Source organism: Antechinus flavipes, chromosome 3 (assembly GCF_016432865.1).
Source record: "Antechinus flavipes isolate AdamAnt ecotype Samford, QLD, Australia chromosome 3, AdamAnt_v2, whole genome shotgun sequence".
Classification (NCBI taxonomy): domain Eukaryota; kingdom Metazoa; phylum Chordata; class Mammalia; order Dasyuromorphia; family Dasyuridae; genus Antechinus; species Antechinus flavipes.
Window position 1 is genome coordinate 15,988,373 of NC_067400.1, and position 23,364 is coordinate 16,011,736.

At 41.4% G+C, this 23,364-nt stretch overlaps 1 protein-coding gene across 2 annotated transcripts in view; it reads right to left on the reverse strand.

The window, feature by feature from the left end:
- VEPH1 (ventricular zone expressed PH domain containing 1) overlaps positions 1-19,027 on the reverse strand; it is a 209,456-nt gene extending 190,429 nt beyond the window's left edge. For both annotated transcript variants that reach the window (XM_051983078.1, XM_051983077.1), the window contains exons 1-2: positions 18,431-19,027; positions 5,720-5,935 (exon numbers count right to left, since the gene is read on the reverse strand). In XM_051983078.1, coding sequence (XP_051839038.1) covers positions 5,720-5,935; positions 18,431-18,568 — 354 coding nt within the window. In that variant the 5' untranslated portion in view covers positions 18,569-19,027. The remainder of the gene's footprint in view (positions 1-5,719; positions 5,936-18,430) is intronic.
- Positions 19,028-23,364: the final 4,337 nt, after the last annotated feature.

The following is a 23,364-nucleotide window of genomic DNA, read 5'->3' on the forward strand; positions in this document are numbered from 1 at the left end:
TTAATTGCTTATTATTATAAAATTGTAATGATCTATAATAAATAATTCTATATAATTAAAATAATAATAACATATTCTTATTATTAGACAATGTGACTCATGCAGATGTTTCCTAAAGGAGCATGAAAGGGGCAACAAGGTGACTCAGTGAAAAACACTGGACCTGGAGTTGGGAAGACCTTAGTGCAAATCTAGTCTAAGACATTTATCAGCTGTGTGATATGATACAAGTCACTATACTTCTGTTTTCCTCAATTTCTTATCTGTAAAAATGGGCATAATCACAGCTCTGTCATGTATTGTCATGAAGATCAAATGAGATAATAATTGTAAAATACCCAGCATATAGTAAGCACTATAGAAATGTCCTTTTCCTTGTTCTCCTCCTCCCCATCAGCAGAAGCAGCAATAATTACATCATCAAAATGAATTATTTTTCTCATAGATGTTGCTCCCTGTTACCCCTATTCCCAAATGGAAAAGGAAAGAAAGCTAGAGGACAATCAAAGATATGGGGGAAAAAAAATTGACCTTTTTTCCACTTAGTTTTTTTATGTTTGGGAATAGTTTATGGAAAAAATAACTGCCCTTCTCTCACCCCTACTGAAACAAGCGGAAAATGCTGAGTGTCCCACTCTTCAAAATGGACCAGTTGGTTTATTTTATTGAAAAATTGAAAGGAATGAATCTTTTGCAGGAGTCTTCTTCTAGTATTCCCAAACTCCTTTCCCACAACATTAAATTAGAAGTGGGAGAGAGTCACTTCCTTGGTATTTAGGGCAAGGAAAAAACCCCAAAACTTCACTGGAATCTAGGGAGAGCTAAATATAAACGTTACCCCTACAAAGGACCTTTGTATCATCTTCACCAGCTCAAAATGACCACAAACTCTGGGCCAGCCTTGCACCAAACTTCAAAGTCAGCAAAATCTGTTTTTGGCCCTTCTATGTACTTCTCCGAAGAGTCTTGTTTTTTCCCTGCTAAGCGTCCAGTATCTTTACCCTGTCCCTCTCCTACCTGTAGCCCCACATTGAAGTGAAGCATTTGGTTCTTTCTTTCCCAGCAAGGCCATATCTCTTCATCATCCTCTCTCTTATCCACATTTTCCTATCCTGTGTTCTAGTCTTAGGAGTGCAGGTTCAAACTTTGATCCTATACTTATTTATAGTTAGATATCAATAGTGAATAGCTATTTAATCTACCTCCTCTTTCCCAGGAGTACTTAACTTTTGATATAAGAATGATTCCAACTTCTTTTCTGGAGAAGCCTCCCAATCAGTAGCTCCTTAAATAGGAGAAAGAGAGGACACCAAATCGCATTTGGGGAACTTCAGCCATCACTAGAATAGTTGTGAATTGCAAAACATTAAAATCTCAGAAGAAGGAAAATACTGAGTGACCCAACAATCAATGGAGTGAGCAGGGAGCCTCGTGCCATCAAGAATAATTTGTGTTCAAGAAGCAAGACATCATTAAGGATGGTATGATCAGAAAAGCATGTGGATGTGTATTAATATTTATATTATTTTGTTGTCTTTGCTGTTTTTAGGTATGGTGTTGTTTTCCTGTTTATCTCCCAGATCTACTTTTACTGTTGGTTTTTCTAAATTCTAAAATAATTGCTATCCTTCCTTTTTTGAGTTCACCTGAAGTATAATAAATTCTGAGTTATCTCCTTAAAAAAGAAAAGAAAAGCATGTGGACACGTCTCTTAATAGCTTGATGTAGACTACTTTCCTCATTGCAGCAAGCAAGGGATAGCAGGTGGACCATTCAGTCTGCCTTGCTGTGCATGTATTAAGCCTACACTGAATTATATTTCAAAGAAAGAAGCAGACCTGGGTAAGGAGATAAAATTGTAAGGGGAAGTGCCTATGCCACAGAGTAGATAGGATTACAAGACACTGGGTATGGGACGATGCTAATGGATAGTAGCCCCTTCTTTGTAGGAAATGGAAAAAAAACACATTTTTTTCTCTTGTGCATTAATGGAAAGTTTTACATTGGAGATATTATCTCTGGTACTTCCAAAGACTCCACAAAAACCTCTCACCAAGATGATTCCCACTTTCTCAGACTTGGTGGATTCTCCATTTGCCACTATCTGAGTGTCATCAACATGGAGGAAAAGGAAGACAAAAGACTTAGCTCAACCGAATCAGAACCAAACCAGAATCATCAACATGAATCCTGACTTCACATGTTGATAGCTCTACATTTCTCTAAACCTCTTTTTCTATAACCCCCTTGCTTGTGCCCGGTCAGTCATTCACACCAAACAAATTCCTGAGTTTAGGGTGACCACCAGCAGTCTTGCCACAAGAAGCGGTATCCACAGAATGACAAAGACCTAGAAGAAAGTTTCAGCCATATTGGGTCCATTCTGCGTGAACGAATTATGGAACTACATGGATGAGACTCCCACAATGGGCATGGATAGATTGAGTGGGTTTGTCCACACTGATAAAATCATGAATGCACTCCAAGTTTTAGCTCACAAAGAGAGAAAGTAAAAGTGCATCTGTTAGACAACTCAGTTTTCTATATTATCATCTTCAATTTTCAGATGAAATCAGAGAGAATGAAAAGTATTAAGTGACTTAGGTAGTCATACAATAAATAACTGGCAGGGTTGGGAATCAAATCTAATCCTACTGTCCACACACTATCAACTGTTACTCTTAGGTGCAAGTTGCCAGGATGAGTTAAGTTCTAATGACAGATTTCAGGTACCTGAAAGGCCAACGAGTAAGATAATTCTTAATGGAATATTAGCACTTTGAGGTTGGAGACTGTTTCATTTTTGGTTTTTATACTTTTGGCACTTAGCACAGTACCTGGCACATAGTAGGCACTGGATAAATGGTTGTTGAATAGAATTGGATTGACGAGCTGTGTGATCCTGGGCAAGTCACTTAACCCTAACTGCCTCAATGAAAAAACAAAAACAAAAACAGAACAATACAAAAAAACAATGAATAGAATTGGATTGACTGAAGGATTCTCTAGGCAATTATCAAATCACATCCGGTAGGTAATCCATTATTCTACTGATATGTTCAAATTAGCACTTCTACCTCCTGTATCCCCTTAGGATTTAGGCAACCAAGTAAGCTAGGTCTCTTCTTGCAGAAGTAGATTAGGACAATGGCCACCAAAATGTGTCTGGGGAGGGCAATTTAAAATTATCCTCTAGGTAATTTGTCTTGATTTTATTTTATTTTTTTCCCTAATGCTTGTAACAGGAATTCTGTATTTATTATTTTTAGTCAATAAGCATCTATTAAGTGTTTACTATGTGCAAGATACTATGCTAAGTATTGATGTTACAAGTAAAAAATAGAAAGATAGTCTCTAACCTCAAGGAGCTTACAATCTCCTGGGGAAAACCACTACCCACAAAATGAAGCTGGAAAGCAGGGATGATGTCCATGGAGTCAAAATCAAGCAGAGCTGCTGGAATGAATTAAATGGGAAGAGGAGCTGGACGTACAAGTCTATTAATATAGAGAAATCTTAGATAAGGAAATTGCCTCCATCTATGCAAGTTATAGCTTTAAAGATTTAGAAATTAAAGTGACTCACCTAGGGCCACATATGGTAGGATTTGAACCCAAGCCTTTCATGTTTTGAGGTCAGCTCTCTAATCATTGTGCCATGTTGCTTCTATAAACTAAACACGAGTTAATAAAAACTAACTCTCCACCCACTGGTATCTCATCAAAAACAGCAACTTTCTTTTCATTAAAGTGAGGAATGCTGGGTTTGTTTGTGTGTCACTTGTCAAAGGAGGAACAGGTGTGTTAGAAGGTATGTGAGTCATTGTTGAAATGTTCACAGGAAGAGCTTAAGAACGGGTTACATAAACATCTCGGGATGCCAAAGGTTGGCTCAGCACTAAGAATTTAGCAAAAGTGGGTCAACAAATAAAAAAAGATCAGCTAGGAATGTACTCAGACCAGCCGACATTGGAGCAGGTGTGATCTTCACATAGACCAAGAAAGCAAAAGGGAAGAGAGGGGCCATCCACATGTGGGAGAACCACGATCAGTCACATCTCTCACGTAGTCAAAACGGTTTCCCTTCCTCCTTCCCCTCCAGTCAGATCTTTTCAGTTTTTAAGAACCAGCTCAAATTTCCCCTCCTACCAGAAGCTCTCTGTGACCTCTCTATTCATATTAAATTTAAATGTTTGTTGTTTTACTCCTCACTTGGTACTGACTATATCAACACGCATTACTTATAGTAATAGATTTTCAGGCACACATTGTCATCACCCCAACTAGATTATGAGTTCCAGTAGGGCAGAGACCATAGACTACTTTTCTCTGTATTCACCTACAGTGCTCACCATAGTGATGGAGGGATTCCTAGCTAAAAGGGACCTCAGAGGTCATTTAGTCTCATCTCTTTGCTTTTAGATGAAAATCTGCAAGTAGTAAATAATGAAATCCAAGGATTCCATGCAAATCCATTGGTTTTTTCCCTCCACTCAACCATTTTTTGTTCCTTAGTCAATCATATGGTTTTATGTGTCTGGGATAGATGCTCAGATCATCTAAGTCTACAGGATTTCATGTCAGGGAATCAGGTTCAAGTCCTGCCTGTGATATGTGTGACCTTGGACAAATCACATACCTACTTTGATTCTCAATTTCCTCCTCTGTAAAATGAGCAAGCTGAACAAGGCAGCTCCCAAGGCCCATTCCTATTTAAATTATGATCCCATCACTACTGGAGGAATTAACCTTAGACTCGAGTTAAATGGGATGAGAAGGAAAATAGTAAAAAGTAGTTGATATATGCAGGTTGGGAAGGCCTGGAATGGCAGAAATCTGCATTCACTAAGAGAATACCCTTAGGAATAAAATTAAAATCTTTAAAAGTATTAGCAAAATACTAACTGTTATTTTATGTAAGGGCTAGCTTAGCTATTAAAACCATGAAGAGGCCTTTTTTCTAACATCCAAGTCAGTGAAAATTGAGTCTTCTGAAAAGGAAGCTGGAGGAAAATCTAATGTGTATCTTTCTTAATCAACCTTACTATGGACCAAGCACTGGAGAATCAAAGACAAAGACAAAAAAAAAAAAAAAAAAGAAAAGGAAAGAAAAGAAAATTTAAACAGTCCCTGTCCTCAGAGTACTTCTGTTCTATCAGGGGAGGCAAAATATACACATTGACGTACATAGAGACTAAATATAAGGTAAGCAGTATATCCCCAAAGTTAGAATGGTTTTAAATTAGTAAAACTTAGTTGTGCCTCCCATAAAATCAGAATGATTATAAGTTATTGAAGGCACAAAAACTTCCTCAAGCTTTTTAGGACATCCCAAATGCACAGTAGTTAAATATCAGGTAGTTAAGGATTAAGGACACAGGAAGCTGGGAGGAGCAGGAAAGGTTTCATGTGAAAAGTGATGCTCAAGCTAATAAGTCTTGAAGGAAATGAAGGATTCTATCATGCCGGAAGGAGGTGGAAGTGCATTGTGGGCATGGCAGAGAGACAGAGCAAACACAAACAGATGGACGATGAAGAGTTGTGTGGGAAGGACGCAGAGAAGTAAAGTTTTCTAAGGAGTGAAAGTCATGAAGAGATTATAAACTTCCTGAGAGCAGGGACTATATTCTCAGACCTCAGCACAGTACCTGCACATAGTAGGTGCTTAATAAATGTTTATTGGTTGATATGATTAACTACCCAGTGAGAAGACAACTCACCTGCAAAATACAACTCATGATATCAGAAGCAATTTTTGCATGGGGTGTGTCCTCATCTTTTCCGGAAGGGCTGAGATTGTGCTCCAAGCAGGATTCCCAGAGAGCCACAAGGGCCTTGCCGTGCTTCTCGATGGACTCCGTCTCCCTGATGGCTGTCGTGATGCGAGTGATACAGATCTCCACCACAGCTTGATCATTGCCATTGAACGAATAGTCCTATGGGTAAGGAAAACGGAGAATCCATAAATTGTGCTTTTTAACCCCAATGGCTGCCCGGGAATGCCTGAGATTTCTAGTAAATCCCCCCCATTAGCTACCATTCATGGCCTTTGTAAGACACTTGGGTCTTATCCCCTAGAATCAAGCTCAAGCCAGTGGGTGCGTTCACCTAGCTTTGTAAAAGTATGATGAAATTAGTGAGGTCCAAGTCAGAAATAATGGAAGGAATCTAAAAGTGGGCCTTGATGGGATGCAGCTTCAGATTTCTTCAGGATTCTTCAGTCTGTGAACTTTTCACAATGTAACAGAAACTAAAAGTAGATTATATCAAATCCTACTCAATCTTCACTCTTAACTATCTTCCTAAAGAAATTGTCTCGAGTCTTCAGGACTCCTAACTCCAAAGCCCATTCTGTATATTCTAGTGGTAGAGGAAGAGAGACAAAACTAAAGCTAGGACCTAGGACTATATGAAGAGAATTATTTTTAAAAAGCCATTTTTATGCAAATAAAATCAGATTTAAATAACTGGAGAAACATTCATTTTTTTTGTGAGTAGGCAGGGCCAATATAATGAAAGTGGCAATTTTATCTAAACTAATTTATAAATTCAATGCCATCCCAGCTAGGTTATCAGAAATTATTCTACTGAATTAGAAAAAAAATTCATTTGAAAGGAAAAAAGTAAACATCGAAGCAACTAATGGGGAAAAATATAAACAAAGGAGGCTTAGCAGTACCATATGTATCGTTTTATAGTTCTTTGGGCATAGTTCCAAATTACTCTACAGAATGATTTAATCAGTTCACAACTCCACTAACAGTGCATTAATGTTTCATTTTCCCCATACTCCCATCCAATATTTGTCATTTTTCTTTTCTGTCTTATTAATAACCTAATAGGTATGAGATAGTACCTCAGAACTGTTTTATTAACACTTCCCCAATCAACAGTGATTTAGAGTAATTTTTTAATATGGCTACAGGGAGCTTTGATTATTTCATCTGAAAACTGTTCATCTTTTGATCATTTCTCAATTGGGAAAGGGGTTCTTTTTATAATGGCTCTTTGTAGAAATTTGACTCAGTTCTCTGTGTTTGAGAAATGAGGCTTTTATCAGAGAAACTGGTTTCAAAATTTTTTTTTCACAGTTACTTTTGTTAATTGTATTTTTCTACATCCTATCCCCTCCCTTATTTTATTTTTTCTGCTTTCATCCTGTCAAAAGTGTTTTGCTTCTGATTAACCCTCTTCCTATTTCTGCTCCCTTCTATAATTCCCTCTTCTCTAATTTCCTTCCCCTCCCACTATTCATTACCAGATTTCTATATCCACCTGAGTGTGCATGTTATTCCCTCTTTGAGTCAATTCTGATGAGACCAAGGTTAATTTCCTTCCTTAATCTCTCCCCTTCTTTCCTTCCATAAGATAAAATTTTAAAAATTTAAAAAATAACATCATGATCAAAAATAAAAGCAAAATGCCTAACTACTAAAGCTGGAGTTGGGGGTGGATCTTTTTCTCCTACTTATGTATATGTATCTAACAAAACCACTGGGCTTTGAGTCTATCTTACATGGGAATTCTTAATGATTCAAACAAAATAAACTAATGGCTATAACTGTACAACACTGTAAGAGAAGTTAATTATGTTGCTTTTGTATTTAGAGTTCCTATATGTGGTGAACATGCTATAATAGTATAATCCACATCCTGACATTTTCTCTGGCTCTCTCCCTCCCCTCACCTCTTGCCCCATTCCTGGTCATGTCTTCTTCCTCATTTATCCCTCTGGATTTCCCATGCTTTCTTCAAGCCTCCGCTAAAGCTCCACCTTCTACAATGGGCAAAGTAGACATTTAAATGCTTGAGGAACACATCCTTCTTCAACCTGCCTATCCAAGCCTTAGTAGCAAGATGGAGAGAAAAAGAGCAAATAAGTAGTTGTGCAAAAAGTAATCTCCACATTGACTTTTGTCTCCCTTGTCCACAAAGAGGGCAAGAAGATGCATTTTTGTCACCTCCTCCCTGGAACCAATCTTGGCTATTATAGTTACACAACATTGTGCTAAATGCTGGCTGGGACACCTAAGTGCTGGAGTAGGACCTGGAGTCAGAGAAAGCTCACTCACCTACCTGAGTTCAAATCTAGGTCTCAAGACTTTTACTACATGATCCTGGACAAGACATTTAACCCATTTTCCTCCTTTGTAAAATGTGCTGGAGGAGGAAATGGCAAATGATTCTAGTATCTTTGCGAAGAAAACCCCAAAAGGGGTCATGAAGAGTTGGACCCAATCAAAATAACTAAACAACAAGATACTGGAAATTCTCGGTGACGAAACCGAAACAGTCCTTGAGCTCAAGAAGGGCACATTCTGCTGAGGGATTGTTTGTTTTAAGGCATTAGTCTGAAAAGATCTGGGAAATCCCCTTTATCCAGTACTACCTCAAGTTCTTCCTCAAAGTACCTGGGGCAAGAATCCTAAGTAAATACATAAAGTGCCCTATCTTTCATGGTCTGATAACTTCGAAGGAAGTGGGTCAATGGTAACATATTGCCATCGATACTTCTGTCTATTCTGTGGGTTCACATAATGTTGGGGTGAGAAGAATCCTTGACTTTGAGTTTCTCCTCCCTTTGATCCATCCTATATAAAGTTACTAAAATAATTTTCCTAAGGGGCAAGTCTAAGTGATTCCTCTGATCAAGAACTTTTTTGGTCCTCTAAACGTTAAGACAAAATGCAAATTCTTCAGCGCAGTATGTAAAGCTTTTTATAATATGGTTCCCACCTGTGACTTATTACACATTACTGACCTTCCTATACTACTGCCAGCCCATATTACTTACTGCTACCAAACATGAACTGGGCCCTGCATCTCCTGTCACTGTACCTTTGTATAGGATGGTTCCTCCCTCTTAGAATACACTGCTTCCTCAAGTCCTCCTCTTAGGATCCCTTAGCTTTCTTTATGGCTCAGCTCTTTGGTTACCTCTTCTGGAAGCCTTTCCTAATCCCTTAGTTTTAATGCTCTCCTTCCACAAATGATCACTATTACCTGTGGGGAACAAAGTATCCACAGGTAATAGTGACCACTTGTGGAAGGAGAGCTTTTTCTCCCCTTTTGTTCCCCCCTTAAGTCATCTGACATGAAGAGTTGCAATTTCTGAAGAAGCATCACCAGAATTCTAATCTGGTTCCAACTTGGATTTTTACCAAATCAGAATGACACAAATTTTGTCAGACTTTACACAGATGTTGGTTAAAAAGGAAAATACACTATATCAATCCCAGTTTGCCTCAGTTTCCTCATCTGTAAAATGTGCTGAAGGAGGAAATGCTTTCTTCATCAAACAATTTATGCAAGATAAAGAGAAAGAATCTTAAGTGAAATCTTAAGTGAAGAGTTGAAAGCTTTGGAGTGAATTGGTCAACATAGCCCACACACTTGACTTTGCAATGAGGGCTTTCCAGATGAACATTTCAAGATACATCCTGTTCTAACTTTTTCATTAGAGAAAGGAAAAGAGCAGAGTAGGGAGGGAGATCATGTGATCATAGTTCTAGAGTTAGAGGTCACATATAGTCCTATGCCCTTATTTTACAGGCAGGGAAACTGAGTGCAAGAGAGATCAAATGGAGTAAGGTCATTCAGGCAGTAAGAGAGAAGGAAAAAAGAGTAGGGTATGAGGCCTGACTCAAGAAGACTCATCTTCCTCCATTCAAATACAGCCATAGATATTTACTACCTATGTATCCTTGGCAAATCCCTTAAGTCTGTTTGCCTCAGTTTCCTCATCAGTAAAATGAGCTTGAGAAGGAATGGCAAATCACTCTGTTATCTTTGCCAAGAAAACCCTAAATGAGTCACGAAGAATTGGATAAAACTGAAAAATGATAAATGGCACATTGTCCAATGATCAACCCCCAAGGAACTATCCATATGAATTATGGACATTCTAGATTGTATACTCAAGGACAGTCTAAACCAATTACAAACAAATGGTAAATTTATTTGTAATAAATAAATATGTAAATGATAAACTGGTAAAAGGAGAATCTGATTGGATGGAAATAGTGAATGGCACATTATCCAATGGCCAACCCCCAAGCAACTATCCACATGAACTATGAACTCTCTAGACTGTATACCCAAGGACAGTCTAAACCAATTCCATATAAAAGGGACTGGTCTAAATAAATAGTAAATTTATTTGTAACAAATAAATATGTAAATGGTAAACAGGTAAATGAAGAATCTAATTGGATCGAAATGATGAATGGCGCATTGTCCAATCGCTAACCCCCCAAGCAACTATCCTCATGAACTATGGACTCTAGATTGCATCCCTAAGGATGGTCTAAACCAATTTCACATCCAGGGGACTGATCTAGATGGCTTGGTAAATGAGGAGTGTAATTGGCTGGAACCTGTGATGTTGAAAGCTTCCAACTAGAGTAGATGCTTTTTGGAGATCTTTTTCAAGGTTTCCTCCTGCTGCTGGGAACACAAGCTCCTACAATTCATCTTTTTCTATCATCTGTATTAAAGTTAGTTTTATTACTATGCTACAGTACTCATGTTTTGGCATCTGCATAATATGAGTCCAGATTCCCTGGCAGTCACCAGACATCTGGCTCAAAATACACACACTCAAACATACACGGACACACCCATACACATAATAACATAGCATGTTTAAAGGTAGTTACCACATTCAATTTTCAGTTCAATTCGATTCAGCAATTTTATTAAGTGATTATTATGTGGAAAGCACCTTGTGTATTAAAACCAAGATCAAAACAGTCTCTGTTTCCAAGAAACTTAATTTTAGGAGCTTGGGGAAGAAAACATATGGGAACAGATAAATAAATACAAAACAATTTGAGAAGGGGGAGAACATGAACACTTGGACTGGGGCGGGGAGAGATGATGTCCAGAGAAGACAGCCCCTAAATAAAACTTTAAGAAAGCTTAGGATGCTGGAATATGGGGGGGTGGGGAGGAAATGCTAGGCAAAGAAACAAGAGATAGAAGGCTGACTCTGCAGAACAAATGGATCAGGTACCTACTAAGTAGATGGGCTAAGAATGAGGAAGGGAGAGTCATAAATCACATTGAAATCCCCTGGATTTTGATCGACAGAATAAACATTTGTTTATTTATAGCATTGTTTCTGCTCCTGGCCCATTTGTACAGGGTACCTATGGAAGCAGATGGCAAAAGATCTGTACTGACCCTATGTCTCTGATTATTTTCCAAATGCTTTTATGCAATTTGCCCCATAACCACGTGGGCTGAAAGGCCATCCTGAGTTCAATGGATTTAAGCGGGAGATCTGGAAGCAGAATGACCCGAGTGGAAATCCCAAGTCTAGCATTTGCTAGTGGGCTAATTTTGGGTAAGTGACCAAACATCTCTCGGTCACATCTTCCGTTAAATCAGCAAAGAAGAGTCGATCAATGACTAGAGGGCAGGTGGGAAGTGCAAGTCTTACCTCTTGACACATGCTGCCTGTGTGGCTGTGGGTTAGTTGCTTGAATTTAAGCTCTCAGGAGAATTATTGCTCTGTATGACTTATATATCGTCATATAGATGAGTAGACTCAGTAATGGACAGAGTATTGAGTTTGGAGGTTGAAGTCCTGGGTTTGAATCCAAACTCCATCACTTATTCTCTTAGGCAATCTCAGACAAATCAATTTACCCCACTGGATTTCAGTTTCCCCACCTGTAAAATGGGCAGATTGGACTTGATGACTTCTTAGGTTACTTCTAGTTCTAAATCTTTTTTTTTTTTTTAATTTTGAAGGAAAGGGGGGTACTGGCAATTCTACTGATATAGGAGCTCCCAGGGAAGAAACTCTCTACTAAGGTAAATTGGCATTATTGAGTCAGTCACTCAGAGACTTAGAGAACTGTTTAAGACACTGAGATGTCAAGTTGATGGCCCAGGGTGGCCCCAGCAAAGTGGGTCAGAGGTAAGAGTTAAAGGCACAAAGCACTGACTGCAAGCCTGGTCCTCTCTCCACTGTTCCAGCTGGATTTTTAGTCCTAACAGGAAATGGAACTGTTCCACAGGAAATGCTCACTGCCTGGGAATAGGGGAAAGTTTTCCAAAGAATGACTAGTCACGACTGCTTGGATATCAATGGAAACTAGTGAGAGACAAGAAGAGGCAACACAGGAGAAGGTGAAAATTGTGTGAGGAAGGAGTAGCCTACATGTACACCGAGGGAGGTCACTTGGTCAGAATGAATGGGCAGCTGGAAAAGCAGAGCTCAAGAATGAAAAAGGAACAAGAAAAAGTGGATTGTGAAAGAACAAAAAGGAAGAGAAGGAAAGTGGAAATCGGGGGAAAATCTGAAGGGCAGGAGCATCCTCAAAAGAAAGTCTCAATACCCTCAGAAAAAAATGGCTGTTTTTTGGGTACCAACTGATGTAGAAAAGAGCCAGAAATGTGATAGCTGGGAAAGGGGCTAACATAACAAAGGCAGGAGACACACGGGACCCACACCAGAGACTTCATCATGACGATTGCAGGGATGGACGGATCTTTTTTGGTGAAGGAAAGGAAGTCTAGCTGGCCCTACAATTGCCGACTCCCGTTCCTCTCCCACGGTCTCCTCCCATCTCATGGCTGAGCCCACAACTGACTTGTCTTCTGTGAAATGCCTTCATCCTGGTTCCAAAGTCAAAGGACCCGAGTTCAAATCTCACTTTGGATACTTAATACCTGTGACTTCAAACAAGTTATATTTTTTTCGTCTATAAAATTTGGGTATTGGAATCGATGGCCTTCAAGTCTTCTTCCTGTTCTAAATCTAATGCTATCAGGTCATTTCACCTTCTTGGAGTTAAGTTTCCTCTTCTGTAAAAGCAGGGATTAGCTTCTAGATTCCTGATACTCTAATTCTATTAGTGTGCCCGAGTCCCATGCAGTGAGTGCATGGGACTAAAAAATACATTGTGTTGCCTCCATAGTGCTTTCCTCGCCCATCTGTGAGCCTTCAGCTTGGGTCCCATTGCTCCCCAATTCAGTCCCCCGGATCCGGGACCTAACGTTTGCTGGTTTGAATTATTAGATTACTAGACTCATCAATACAATGCACTCCAATAAGCCTTGACTACAACAAGCCCCTGGACCACGCTGGGGAAACGAAGAGGCCGCCTGGGCGGCGGACAGACCTGGAGTCAGGAATCCCCCGAGGTCGGATCCGGCCTTAGACACTCACTAGCCGCGTGACCCCGGGAAAGTCACTTCACCCTGTCTGCCTCAGTTTCCTCATCTGTAAAAGGAAATGGAGAAGGACATCCAGTTTCCTCGCCAAAAAACAACCAAAAAACTCCAAAAAATTGGTTACAATTAAAATGACCGAACACAACGACGTTCCAAGCCCTGTGCCCGTAGGGCAAAGACAAACCGGAAACAGTCCCCGACCTGAGGGAGGCCACTGGGCTTAAGCCACACCCACTTCCAGTTTCCAGAAGGTTGCTGACGCTGGGATGTTCCCGAGCGGACTCACGGCGGAGGCCGGGAGCTGGCCACGTGTGAGCGACAGGCTCCAGCTTCCTGTTTCCGACATTCTGTTCAATCAGATGCTTTTCCCCTGAATTCATGAGTCCTCTGGCTTGGCCCTGAAGGACTTTCTTTGGGGAGCTTTGGATTTGAACTACTGCTGACCCAGAGAGGACCTTGAACAAGAGTCACCGGGAATGGGTGGCTAGGACAATATCGGAAGTAGAACGTAAAGCTGTAAAAGGTCACCGCGTGCAGTGAGCTCAACGGTGGTGAAATAGAATAGGCTGTTCTCAGGGATTGCCGTACTGGGGGATGACAGCAGAGGGCAGCACCGGCACGTAAGGGTTGCCTTGCTGCTAACAGCTGCCCTGGTCAGCTCCTTTGGGGGATGACCAAGCAGCTCTCTTCCTGCGCCCAACATTTCACCTGGACTGGGAACACCAATATGGCCGCTTCTGAAATGTACACAGTAACTCACCAAAGCAAGTCCTGCCATCTAGCGACCTCTAGTGGGGCTGCTGGGCTTAGCAGGTCCTGCCAACTAGCGCCCTCTAGTGGGACTCCAGGCTTAGCAAGGCTTGCCAACTAGCGACTTCTAGTGGAGCCGCTGAGTTTTAGGGAACAGCCCCACTAGAGGTTCTGCCATTTAGTGCTCTCTAGTGGGGCCGCCGGACTTTAGGGAACGGCATCAAAGCGGGTCCTACCATCCAGCACCTCTAGTGGGGCTGCTGGCGTAGCAGGTCCTGCCAACTAACGACCTCTAGTGGAGCTGCTGGGCTTAGCAGGTCCTGCCAACTAGCACCCTCTAATGGGACTCTAGGCTTAGCAGGTCCTGTCAACTAGTGACTTCTATTGGGGCCACCGGACTTTAGGGAACAGTCCCACTAGAGGTCCTGCTATCCAGCACCCTCTGGTGGGGCTCTAAGCCTAGAACTAGTGCCTTCTAGTGGGGTTCTGAGCTTAGAGGTCCTACCAACTAACGATCTCTAGTGGGGCTGGGCTTAGCAGGCCCTGCCAACTAGCGACCTCTAGTGGAGCTGCTGGGCTTAGCAGGCCCTGCCAACTAGTGATCTCTAGTGGGGCTGCTGGGTTTTAGGGAAGAGCTCCAAAGCCGGTCCTGCCATCCAGCGCCCTCTAGTGGGGCTGCTGGGCTTAGCAGGTCCTGCCAACTAGTAATTTCTACTGGGGCCGCTGAGCTTTAGGGAAGAGCACTGAAGCAGGCCCTGCCATCCAACGCCCTCTAGTGGGGCTGCCGGGCTTAGCAGGTCCTGCCAACCAGTGATTTCTACTGGGGCCGCTGAGCTTTAGGGAAGAGCACTGAAGCAGGCCCTGCCATCTAGCGCCCTCTATTGGGGCTGCCGGGCTTAGCAGGCCCTGCCAACTAGTGATCTCTAGTGGGGCTGCTGGGCTTTAGGGAAGAGCTCCAAAGCCGGTCCTGCCATCCAGCGCCCTCTAATGGGGCTGCTGGGCTTAGCAGGTCCTGCCAACTAGTAATTTCTACTGGGGCCGCTGAGCTTTAGGGAAGAGCACTGAAGCAGGCCCTGCCATCTAGCGCCCTCTATTGGGGCTGCCGGGCTTAGCAGGTCCTGCCAACCAGTGACTTCTGGTGGGGCCGCTGGGCTTTAGGGAAGAGCACCAAAGCCGGTCCTACCATCCAACGCCCTCTAGTGGGGCTGCCGGGCTTAGCAGGTCCTGCCAATTAGTGACTTCTGGTGGGGCCGCTGGGCTTTAGGAAACAGTCCCACTAGAGGTCCTGCCTTCTAGCTATCTAGACCTAGAACTAGTGCCCTGTAGTGGGGCTGCTAGGTTTCCCAGAATTTCAATGGGAAAAGTAAATACACCTCCTACTCCCCCACTCACTCTCGTCCACTGTCCTTTTGTTGATGCGTCCTGATGAGCAGTTTAATCTTTTCTGGAGACGGAAAATCAAAAGCACCTCCAGCCAACTTGTTCTCAGTGGAGCAGGAAGGATAAGATGCCTAGAAATCAGCAGTGTGCAGTGACTGGAAACAGCAGGATTCTCGAGCCAAATTAACTGGATTAATATTGTGGGAAGAAACGTGGCCGTGTAATTCCTGTCAAGACATTACCTGGGAAAAGGAGAGCATCTGGGCCATGGCTCCCCTAATTGGCGACTGAGAGTGTTCATGGCAGCCAGGGAGGGAACTTGGAGAGGTTGGGCCGCTGGTTGCCAAACTCCCTTTTAAAGGACTCTTAACTGCAGCATCAGCCAGAGCTGTTACCTTGGGGAAAGATGCACACTTGCCAATCCTGGGCGTCCCGGTTTGCTTTCAGCTCCCGTCCTTTGCCGGGCTGGCATGGGTGCCGAGTGCTGGCAAACACTGTGGCGCTAAGTGGATGCGAGCTGGTTTCAGCCATCTTGCTTTTGAAGTACCATGATGGGAGGATCCAGACACGGCTAAAAATCTAACATCAATTACGGGAGCTCGAAACTACTTCAATTTTCTTTTCATTAAATAAATGCTTTTTCAATGTCCTTAAAATAGCCACTTATTTTTCAGTAACTTCTTCCCTACCCTCCCATCTGCTCATACCAAGTGGAAAGCTTAGATTGGGAGCCAGAGGCTCTGGTGCCTGGGTTCAAATCCTCAGTCTTCCTGCTTGTTCCTGAATGATTTTCTTTATGTCTTTGGACCTCACTTTTCTCATGTGGAAAACTGAGAGGCATTTTCATCAATGGAAAGAGTAGGATTTTAAGGCTGAGGACCTGAGTTGAAATCCTTGCTCAGCCACTTACTATCTTTAAGACACAGTGACCTCATCTCTCTAGATCTCAGTTTTCTTACCTATCAAAATGAGATCATGATGATCTCTCATGATTCAAGTTTAAATTCTGTGATTCCAAAGCCAGATGACGTTTTGAAGTACTTTTGATCTCTAAATCTATGAAATACAGTTCAGCAAAATAAAACTAATATGTATCTGGTGACAATGCATGTCTCATTCACCAACTGTAGTCCACCACTTCTCTACCAAGAGGCTGATAGACTTCTCTATTTGTCCTCTGAAGTCCTGATGTCACCACATTAATTAACATTTTAACGGCTTTAAATATTGTTTTTTTTTTTCAACAAGGAAGAAGCATTTTTTTTTTTTTATCTTGGAATAGGAAGAAGGATGATGAGTAAATTTAGCTAACTTTATAGTTGATGCTTGTCCTTTTTGTAGAGAACCAGTAACATCACAGGATGAAATAGCTTGCATGTGAATTGGATTTAAGTGAGGCAGATTAGTGAAAAGCTGTTAACCTCTCTCTTCCTGAGCTAATTTTAAATATATGTAAATGAAGTTAAGTACTAAGAATGAAAGAATTAAACAGGATGGGAGGGTAAGAGAAGGAAAGAGGAACAGCAAAGCCAGCTGCTGGTGTCCTGCTCCAGACTACCGTGTATTCAATTTTAAAATAGACTTAGAAATAAACTTGTCTTACTGCATGAGGCATTATAGAAAGTAATGAGGGAAATAGCAAAATAAAGCAAGACAGATAGCAAGCTTTCTTGAAGGAATTTCACTTGTGCTCAGAAATGAGTGTTGTATGTTGCTCAGCACATAGTAGGAGCTCAGTAAAGAAGAAAAAAGGGAAGGAGAGAATTCCAGTCCCTAAGCACAGGGTGTAGCTGCCACTTTGGGTGATAAGAAGATTACTGGATTTCCTACATCTACTTTAAATCCAACATATCCAAAATTGTACTCATTATCTTTCTACCTAAACCTTCTCCTCTTTCTAATTCTTCTAATTGTAACCTAAGTATCATCCTTAACTCTTCTCTGTCTCCCTCCTCCTTTTTCTTTCCATTTCTCTCTCACTCTCAACACCTGTCTCAAGTCTCTCCACACTTCAATCCATCTTCTACTCAATTGTCAAATAACATTCCTAAAACCTAGGTCTGACTATATCATCCCCCCACCAATTTGATGAAATCCACTATCTCCTCCTTAATTCCAGGATCAAAATCCTACAAAGTCCTTTATAACCTGGTCCCCTCATGGCTTTTTAGTCTCTTTCTGTCTTATTTCATTTCATGAACTCTGGTCAAAAATCCTGCTTATTTTCTATTCTATGAACACAAGACGTCACCGATCCAAAATCCTGCATTTTCACTGCCGCCCCCCAGACCTGGAATTTTCTCTCATCTCCTCTACCATCTCCTTCCATCACCTCCAGATTTCCCAATCTTCCTTTAAGTCTTAGCTAAAATCTTGGCCTTTCCCAGGCCTCCTTTATCTTAATGCTTTTCCTTTTAAAATTACATATAATTTTTCCTTTGGAAATATTGTTTATATATCATTATTTACAAACTGTGAGCTCCTTGAGAGGAGTTTTTCCTCTTTCTTCAAATCTCCATTTCTAGTGCCTGACACAGCAGGTGTTAATAAATGCTAATTGTCTATTGCCCTTTAAAAAAATTATGATTTTTTTTTTTTACTCCTATCCCTTTATCTCTATTCAGTATTTAGACTTCAACCCAAATGCCTTTCTAACTGATTTTGTTAGGCTGAGCAAGCTGGCCTTCAAAGGAGAAAAAATCCTGCATTTCTGTGCTCACTCTGTCTCTCCATTTAATAGAAAGAGCTCTTTGCCAAGAAGGTTCAGGAAATTTGAAATATGTTCTATAATCCCCGTAGCCCTGTTCTCCAAGAATGAACAGAAGGCTGTCTGGTATCACAGTCGAATACCGAGACATCAGTCACTGGCTACCTTGTTAATTTTATGCTACAAAATCAGATTAAAATGGCCCAGTAGGACAGAGATGTAAAAATCCTACCTGTACTTTTCCCCCACCTCCCGCAGATGTCTTCAATAGAATGGAATGAAGGTTCATTCCCCAAGGTTCCTAGCTTTGATCTCTGTCAAGTAACCTCCCTTACATTTCATTTTTCTCATGATTTGGCGACATGACAGAAAAGATTAGGAACTCCATCCAAGAAACAGTGTTACTTACTGAAGATGAGCTAATTATTTTAATTTGCTCCAAAGCTTCTGACAGGCTCTCTTCAATCTCTGAGTCATCCAAGGAGAAGAGGTCTCCAGCCCGAGAAAGGTCCTTTTGTCCCAAAACCAGTCTGAACAGATGATGCATGGTGAAGCCCAGTAGGTATCAACTCCACTTCTGGATATACACAGCCATGTGCTTCCTCTGGGGAGGATTACTAGCATGGAAGGGCATAGCCACGGAGGCACGTGATTTTCCTAGGAAGGTAGTTTTTTCTTTTGACTTGGAGATTTCTTCGGATACACTCTGAAAGGGGGAAACACAGGATTTATAATGGAAATTAGTAAAATAGCAGGAGGCCCGAAGAAAGACTCAAAGTCTTATCAGAGAAAAGATGCTTTTAAAAAGTTGTTGTTGTTGTTTGTTTGTTTGTTTTTTAACAGAGTCTCGGGATTTGAGTTAAATGGGATCTTACAGACCTTAGAACTTAACTCATTCCTGAATAAGTATCTCCATTTCTGTTTCCCTGATCAGCCACCATTTGTCTCTGCTTAAAGATCTAAAATGAGGTAGAGCCCATGGAAGCTCCTTGAGGTCAGGGACTGTCTTGTGTGCTGTATTTGTATTCCCAATTGATGCCTGACAGAGTAGGTGTTTAATAATTGCGCTTATCTATCTCAGACATTTTTAATATCCCATATTCCATTGCCTGACTCCTAGTATTTTCACTGGCCATTCCCCATGCCTGCCATTCTCTCCCTCCTCACCTTCACTTTCTGGCTCCCTTCAAGTGTCATCTAAAATGTCACATTCTAAAAGAAGTTTTCCCCAGTTCCCCTTAATGCTAGTGTCTTCTCTAAGAACATCTCCAGTTTATCTGGTCTATATCTTATTTAACATAATTGTTTGCATGTTGTCTCCCCCATTAAACTGTGAGCTCCATGAAGGCAGGAATTTTTTTCCCCTTTCATTTTATTCCCAGTACTTGCTGGGTAAGTAGAAGGTTCTTCATAAATGTTTACTGATTTGACTATCTGCCTCTGTCTCTTTCTCTGTCTTTCTCCCTTCTTTTCCTCTTCTCCCTTCCCCCCTCTCTCTTCCTCTTTCTCTCTCTTCCTTCCCTGCCCTCCCTCCCTCTCCTTTCCCCTCCCTGTTCTTCTCCTCCACCCTCTTCCCTTCCCCTCTCTCTTCCTCCCCTTCCTTCTCTCTTTCCCTCCCCCTTTCTTTCCATCCTTCTCCTTTTCCCCCCTCTCTCCCTCCTTTTCTCTCTCCTTACCACTCTTTCTCCCTCCTCTGCCCCTCCCTATCCCTCTCCCTTCTCTGTTTCCCCCTCCCACATCTTCTCCCAGGACTGGCAATTTACAATATTTACTGTTATTCCCTGGCTTTCTGCTATTAGATAGAAGGAACTTCTATTATCTGTTCTCCAGGACATTCTTTAGTTTTTTAATCATTCCAATTTCAACTTTCTTTTAGTGAGTTTTACTGTATATTGTTGTAGTTATATATATTGTTGTCTTGGCACTTTTTATTTTACTTTGCTTTTTCATTTTTTATTTCAATTTGTTCATACTATTTTTCATGTTTCATCTTTTCATATTTATTTATCATTTCATATGCAAAATTTAGGTACTACACACTTTCCTAAAATTTCCCAATCAGTTGGGTACACAGTTCTTTGTGAGTCAGTCAATAAGCATTTATGAAGCATTTACTACATTCCAGGCACTATGCTAAGTGCTAGGGTTACAAAAAAGAGAAAAGGGTAAGGAGGGAGAGAATATTCCTCACCCCCCCCCAAAAAAAAAAACATAAACCAAACAACAATAACAAAAAAGAAAAACATTCATATCTTTAATCGTTTAACTCTTGGAGTAGCTCTTTGAGAACATATTTGTGTCAATTCTCTCTATATTTTGGATATTAGACTTATCCATGATATTTGATAGAAATAATTTTCCCATTCTCCATTTTCTATTATAATTATATTTTCATTAATTTTGTTTTTATAATAGCTTTTGAATTTTAAGTAACCCAATTGTCTCATCTATCTCTCTTCTATCTCAGATACTTATTAGATGTAAGATGTAATGGTCAAAGCCTCTGTTTCCTCAACTAGACAATAATGAGAATCACATAATTATAGGATTGTTAGGAACTGCCGAGGTCATCAAGAAGAATTCCCTCTACAGCACACTCAGTGAGGCTTTACTCTGCCTTTCCTTCCTCCTAAAGATGCAGAATCCTAAGGATGCTATTTCATCTTTTTGATGACTTTATTGGGGATAGCTTCCTTATGTCAAACCTAAATTCATCCCTTTGTGACTTCTACTCAGTCCTCTTCTTTAGAGCCTTCAGAGTCAAGAGTCTTACTGCTTTTCAAATAACACAATGATGCCAGTTTGATCTCTTCAAAAATGAAGGACAAACAACAACTAGATTCTGATTCTGGGCAACTCATTTAATCTTGGTTTCCTCAGCCCTAAAATGAGGATAATAATAGAACTTATCTCACAATGTTATCAGGACCAAATAAGTTAATGTATATGATGCACTTGACAAATCTTGAAGTGCTCTTTGGATGCTAAATAATAATAACTCTCTCTTCAAGTCTTATTTTCTCCATACTAAACACCTCCAGTTCCTTCCATTGCTGCCCTTCACCATCATGCTGAAGAGCATCATTGACCTCTTTTGGACATACTCCAGATTATTAATGACCATCCCATTATATGGTCCCTAGAGCTTGGTGTAACACCAGATGTTTGACTAAGCCAGAGTTAATCTCTCTTGTCTGCCATACCAAAATACTGAGTCATGTTGAGCCTGCAACCTTACTCGGTCCTCATGACCTTGTCCCGACAAACTCCTACCTGGCCACACCTTCGTTATCCCACTTTGCAATGTGTATTTTTAGAGCCCAATTAGAAGATTTGTCTGTTATCACTATTAAATGTATGAGATTTGGTCCAACATTCTAGCCTCCCCTGAGGTTTCTGTATCCTAACTCTGGTCACCTGTTGTCTAGTCTAACTTTCTCTTCCAACTTTGTGTTACATGAAAATCTGATAACATGCTAGCTATTAGATATGATTTATCTAATTATCATTATCATTATCTAATTATAATTATCATTAGATAATTAGATAATAATCTATAATTTGATTATTAGATATATATTATCTAAGTCATTGGGAACAGTTTCAAACAGGAGAGAGCTAAGCACGGATCCTTATAGCTCACCTCTAAAGACCACCTTCTAAATTAATATTGAACCATTAATAATAACTACAGTTTGGATCTGGCTATTCCAAGTCAGCTAAATGGAGGAAAACATAGGATCCAAGCCTTTAGAGCTGGAAGATTCTTTTTTGGTTGCCCATTTTTCAGTCATGTCCAACCCTAGAAATCATTTACTTCATAATACCTCCCATCGCCATTTGATAGAGAAGTTAGAATAACAAAGTATCTCCCTTAAACACTATCTTTCCCTCCTGAGTAGCAATATTGGTATAACATATATGTATAGCAACTAATCCCTTTAAGTTTGTTTATTTGTAAAATGATGAGGCTGCCGCAACTCTAAAGTCTCTACCTCTAAGATCCTTTCTCTCACTCCACGATTCTAGGATCCTCCTTTCCATAATAAATCATCTTTCCCTTGGGATCCGCATTACAGGGATATGACACCATGATAGAGGGAAGATGACGAGGGACAAAAAACTGACATCCCTTGGGAGTTTGTGTTCCCACACTGTGCATGGAGGAAATGGGGAGAATCAGTCATTCAGAAAGGCCACAGGTGAACAGGAACAGAGAGATGGAGGTGGAGACAAGGGAGAGAACCAGCCTGAAAAGCGCTGCTCTGAAGGGTCAAATACAGTGCGGAGGTGTCTGACACACTGCGGCAAAGCTCTCGGCTCGCACTTTGTGCTTGTAGCTTCACCGAACTGGTCTTGGTTCCAGCTTGCTGTGGCCCGCTAGGCTTCCCTCTGAATCAACAAGGTGAAGCTGGAAGTCCACTTCTGGAAATTGAGGAGTCAGAGGGGAGAGGGAGAGACACAGAGAGGAGAGAGAGAGAGAGAGAGAGAGAGAGAGAGAGAGAGAGAGAGAGAGAGAGAGAGAGAGAGAGAGAGAGAGAGAGAAAGAGAGGAGATAGAGACAAAGAGAGAGATGGAGAGAATATTCACACACACACACATACATACGCATACACATATATACTCACATCCCTTCACATATCTAAAAGTTCAAGGCCCCCCTAGATAAGAGCCTCTCCGGACTCAGTTATTCTCCTGGCCTCTAACACTACGGACTGTGACCTAAATTAAAACTACAGACAGCAGAGCAGGTACTAGTCTATGGGAGAAATCTTCTGGGGGCACCAACAAAATCTCTGGGCCGGCCCTCTCCTATTTCAGAAACAAAGCCCGAGCCTCCCTTCCAAACGCGCTCAGTGGTCTCCCCCACCCGTCCCCAGGATTTGACATCTTTCCTTCTCCATCAGGCCCTTTTCCTCCCAGTTAGACTCTTCCAAAGAGAAAGTTGACAAAAGCCCTGGTCCAGGAGCCCCTCCTTCTCCTCCCCCTGCAAACACATGCAGAAAGAGAAGGTCGGCCCTCCACTATCTTCTCCTCCTCCCCTCCTTCACTACCTCCTTCCCTCCCCACCCTCACTACCTCCTCCCCCTCCCCTCCTTCACTACTTTCTCCCCCTCCCCTTTCACTATCTATTTCCCCTCCCCCTTCTTCACTACCTCCTCCCCCTCCCCTCCTTCACTATTTTCTCCCCTTTCCCTCCTTCACTACTTTCTCCCCCTCCCCTTTCACAATCTATTTCCCCTCCCCCTTCTTCACTACCTCCTCCCCCTCCCCTCCTTCACTACTTTCTCCCCTTTCCCTCCTTCACTACTTTCTCCCCCTCCCCCTTCTTCACTACCTCCT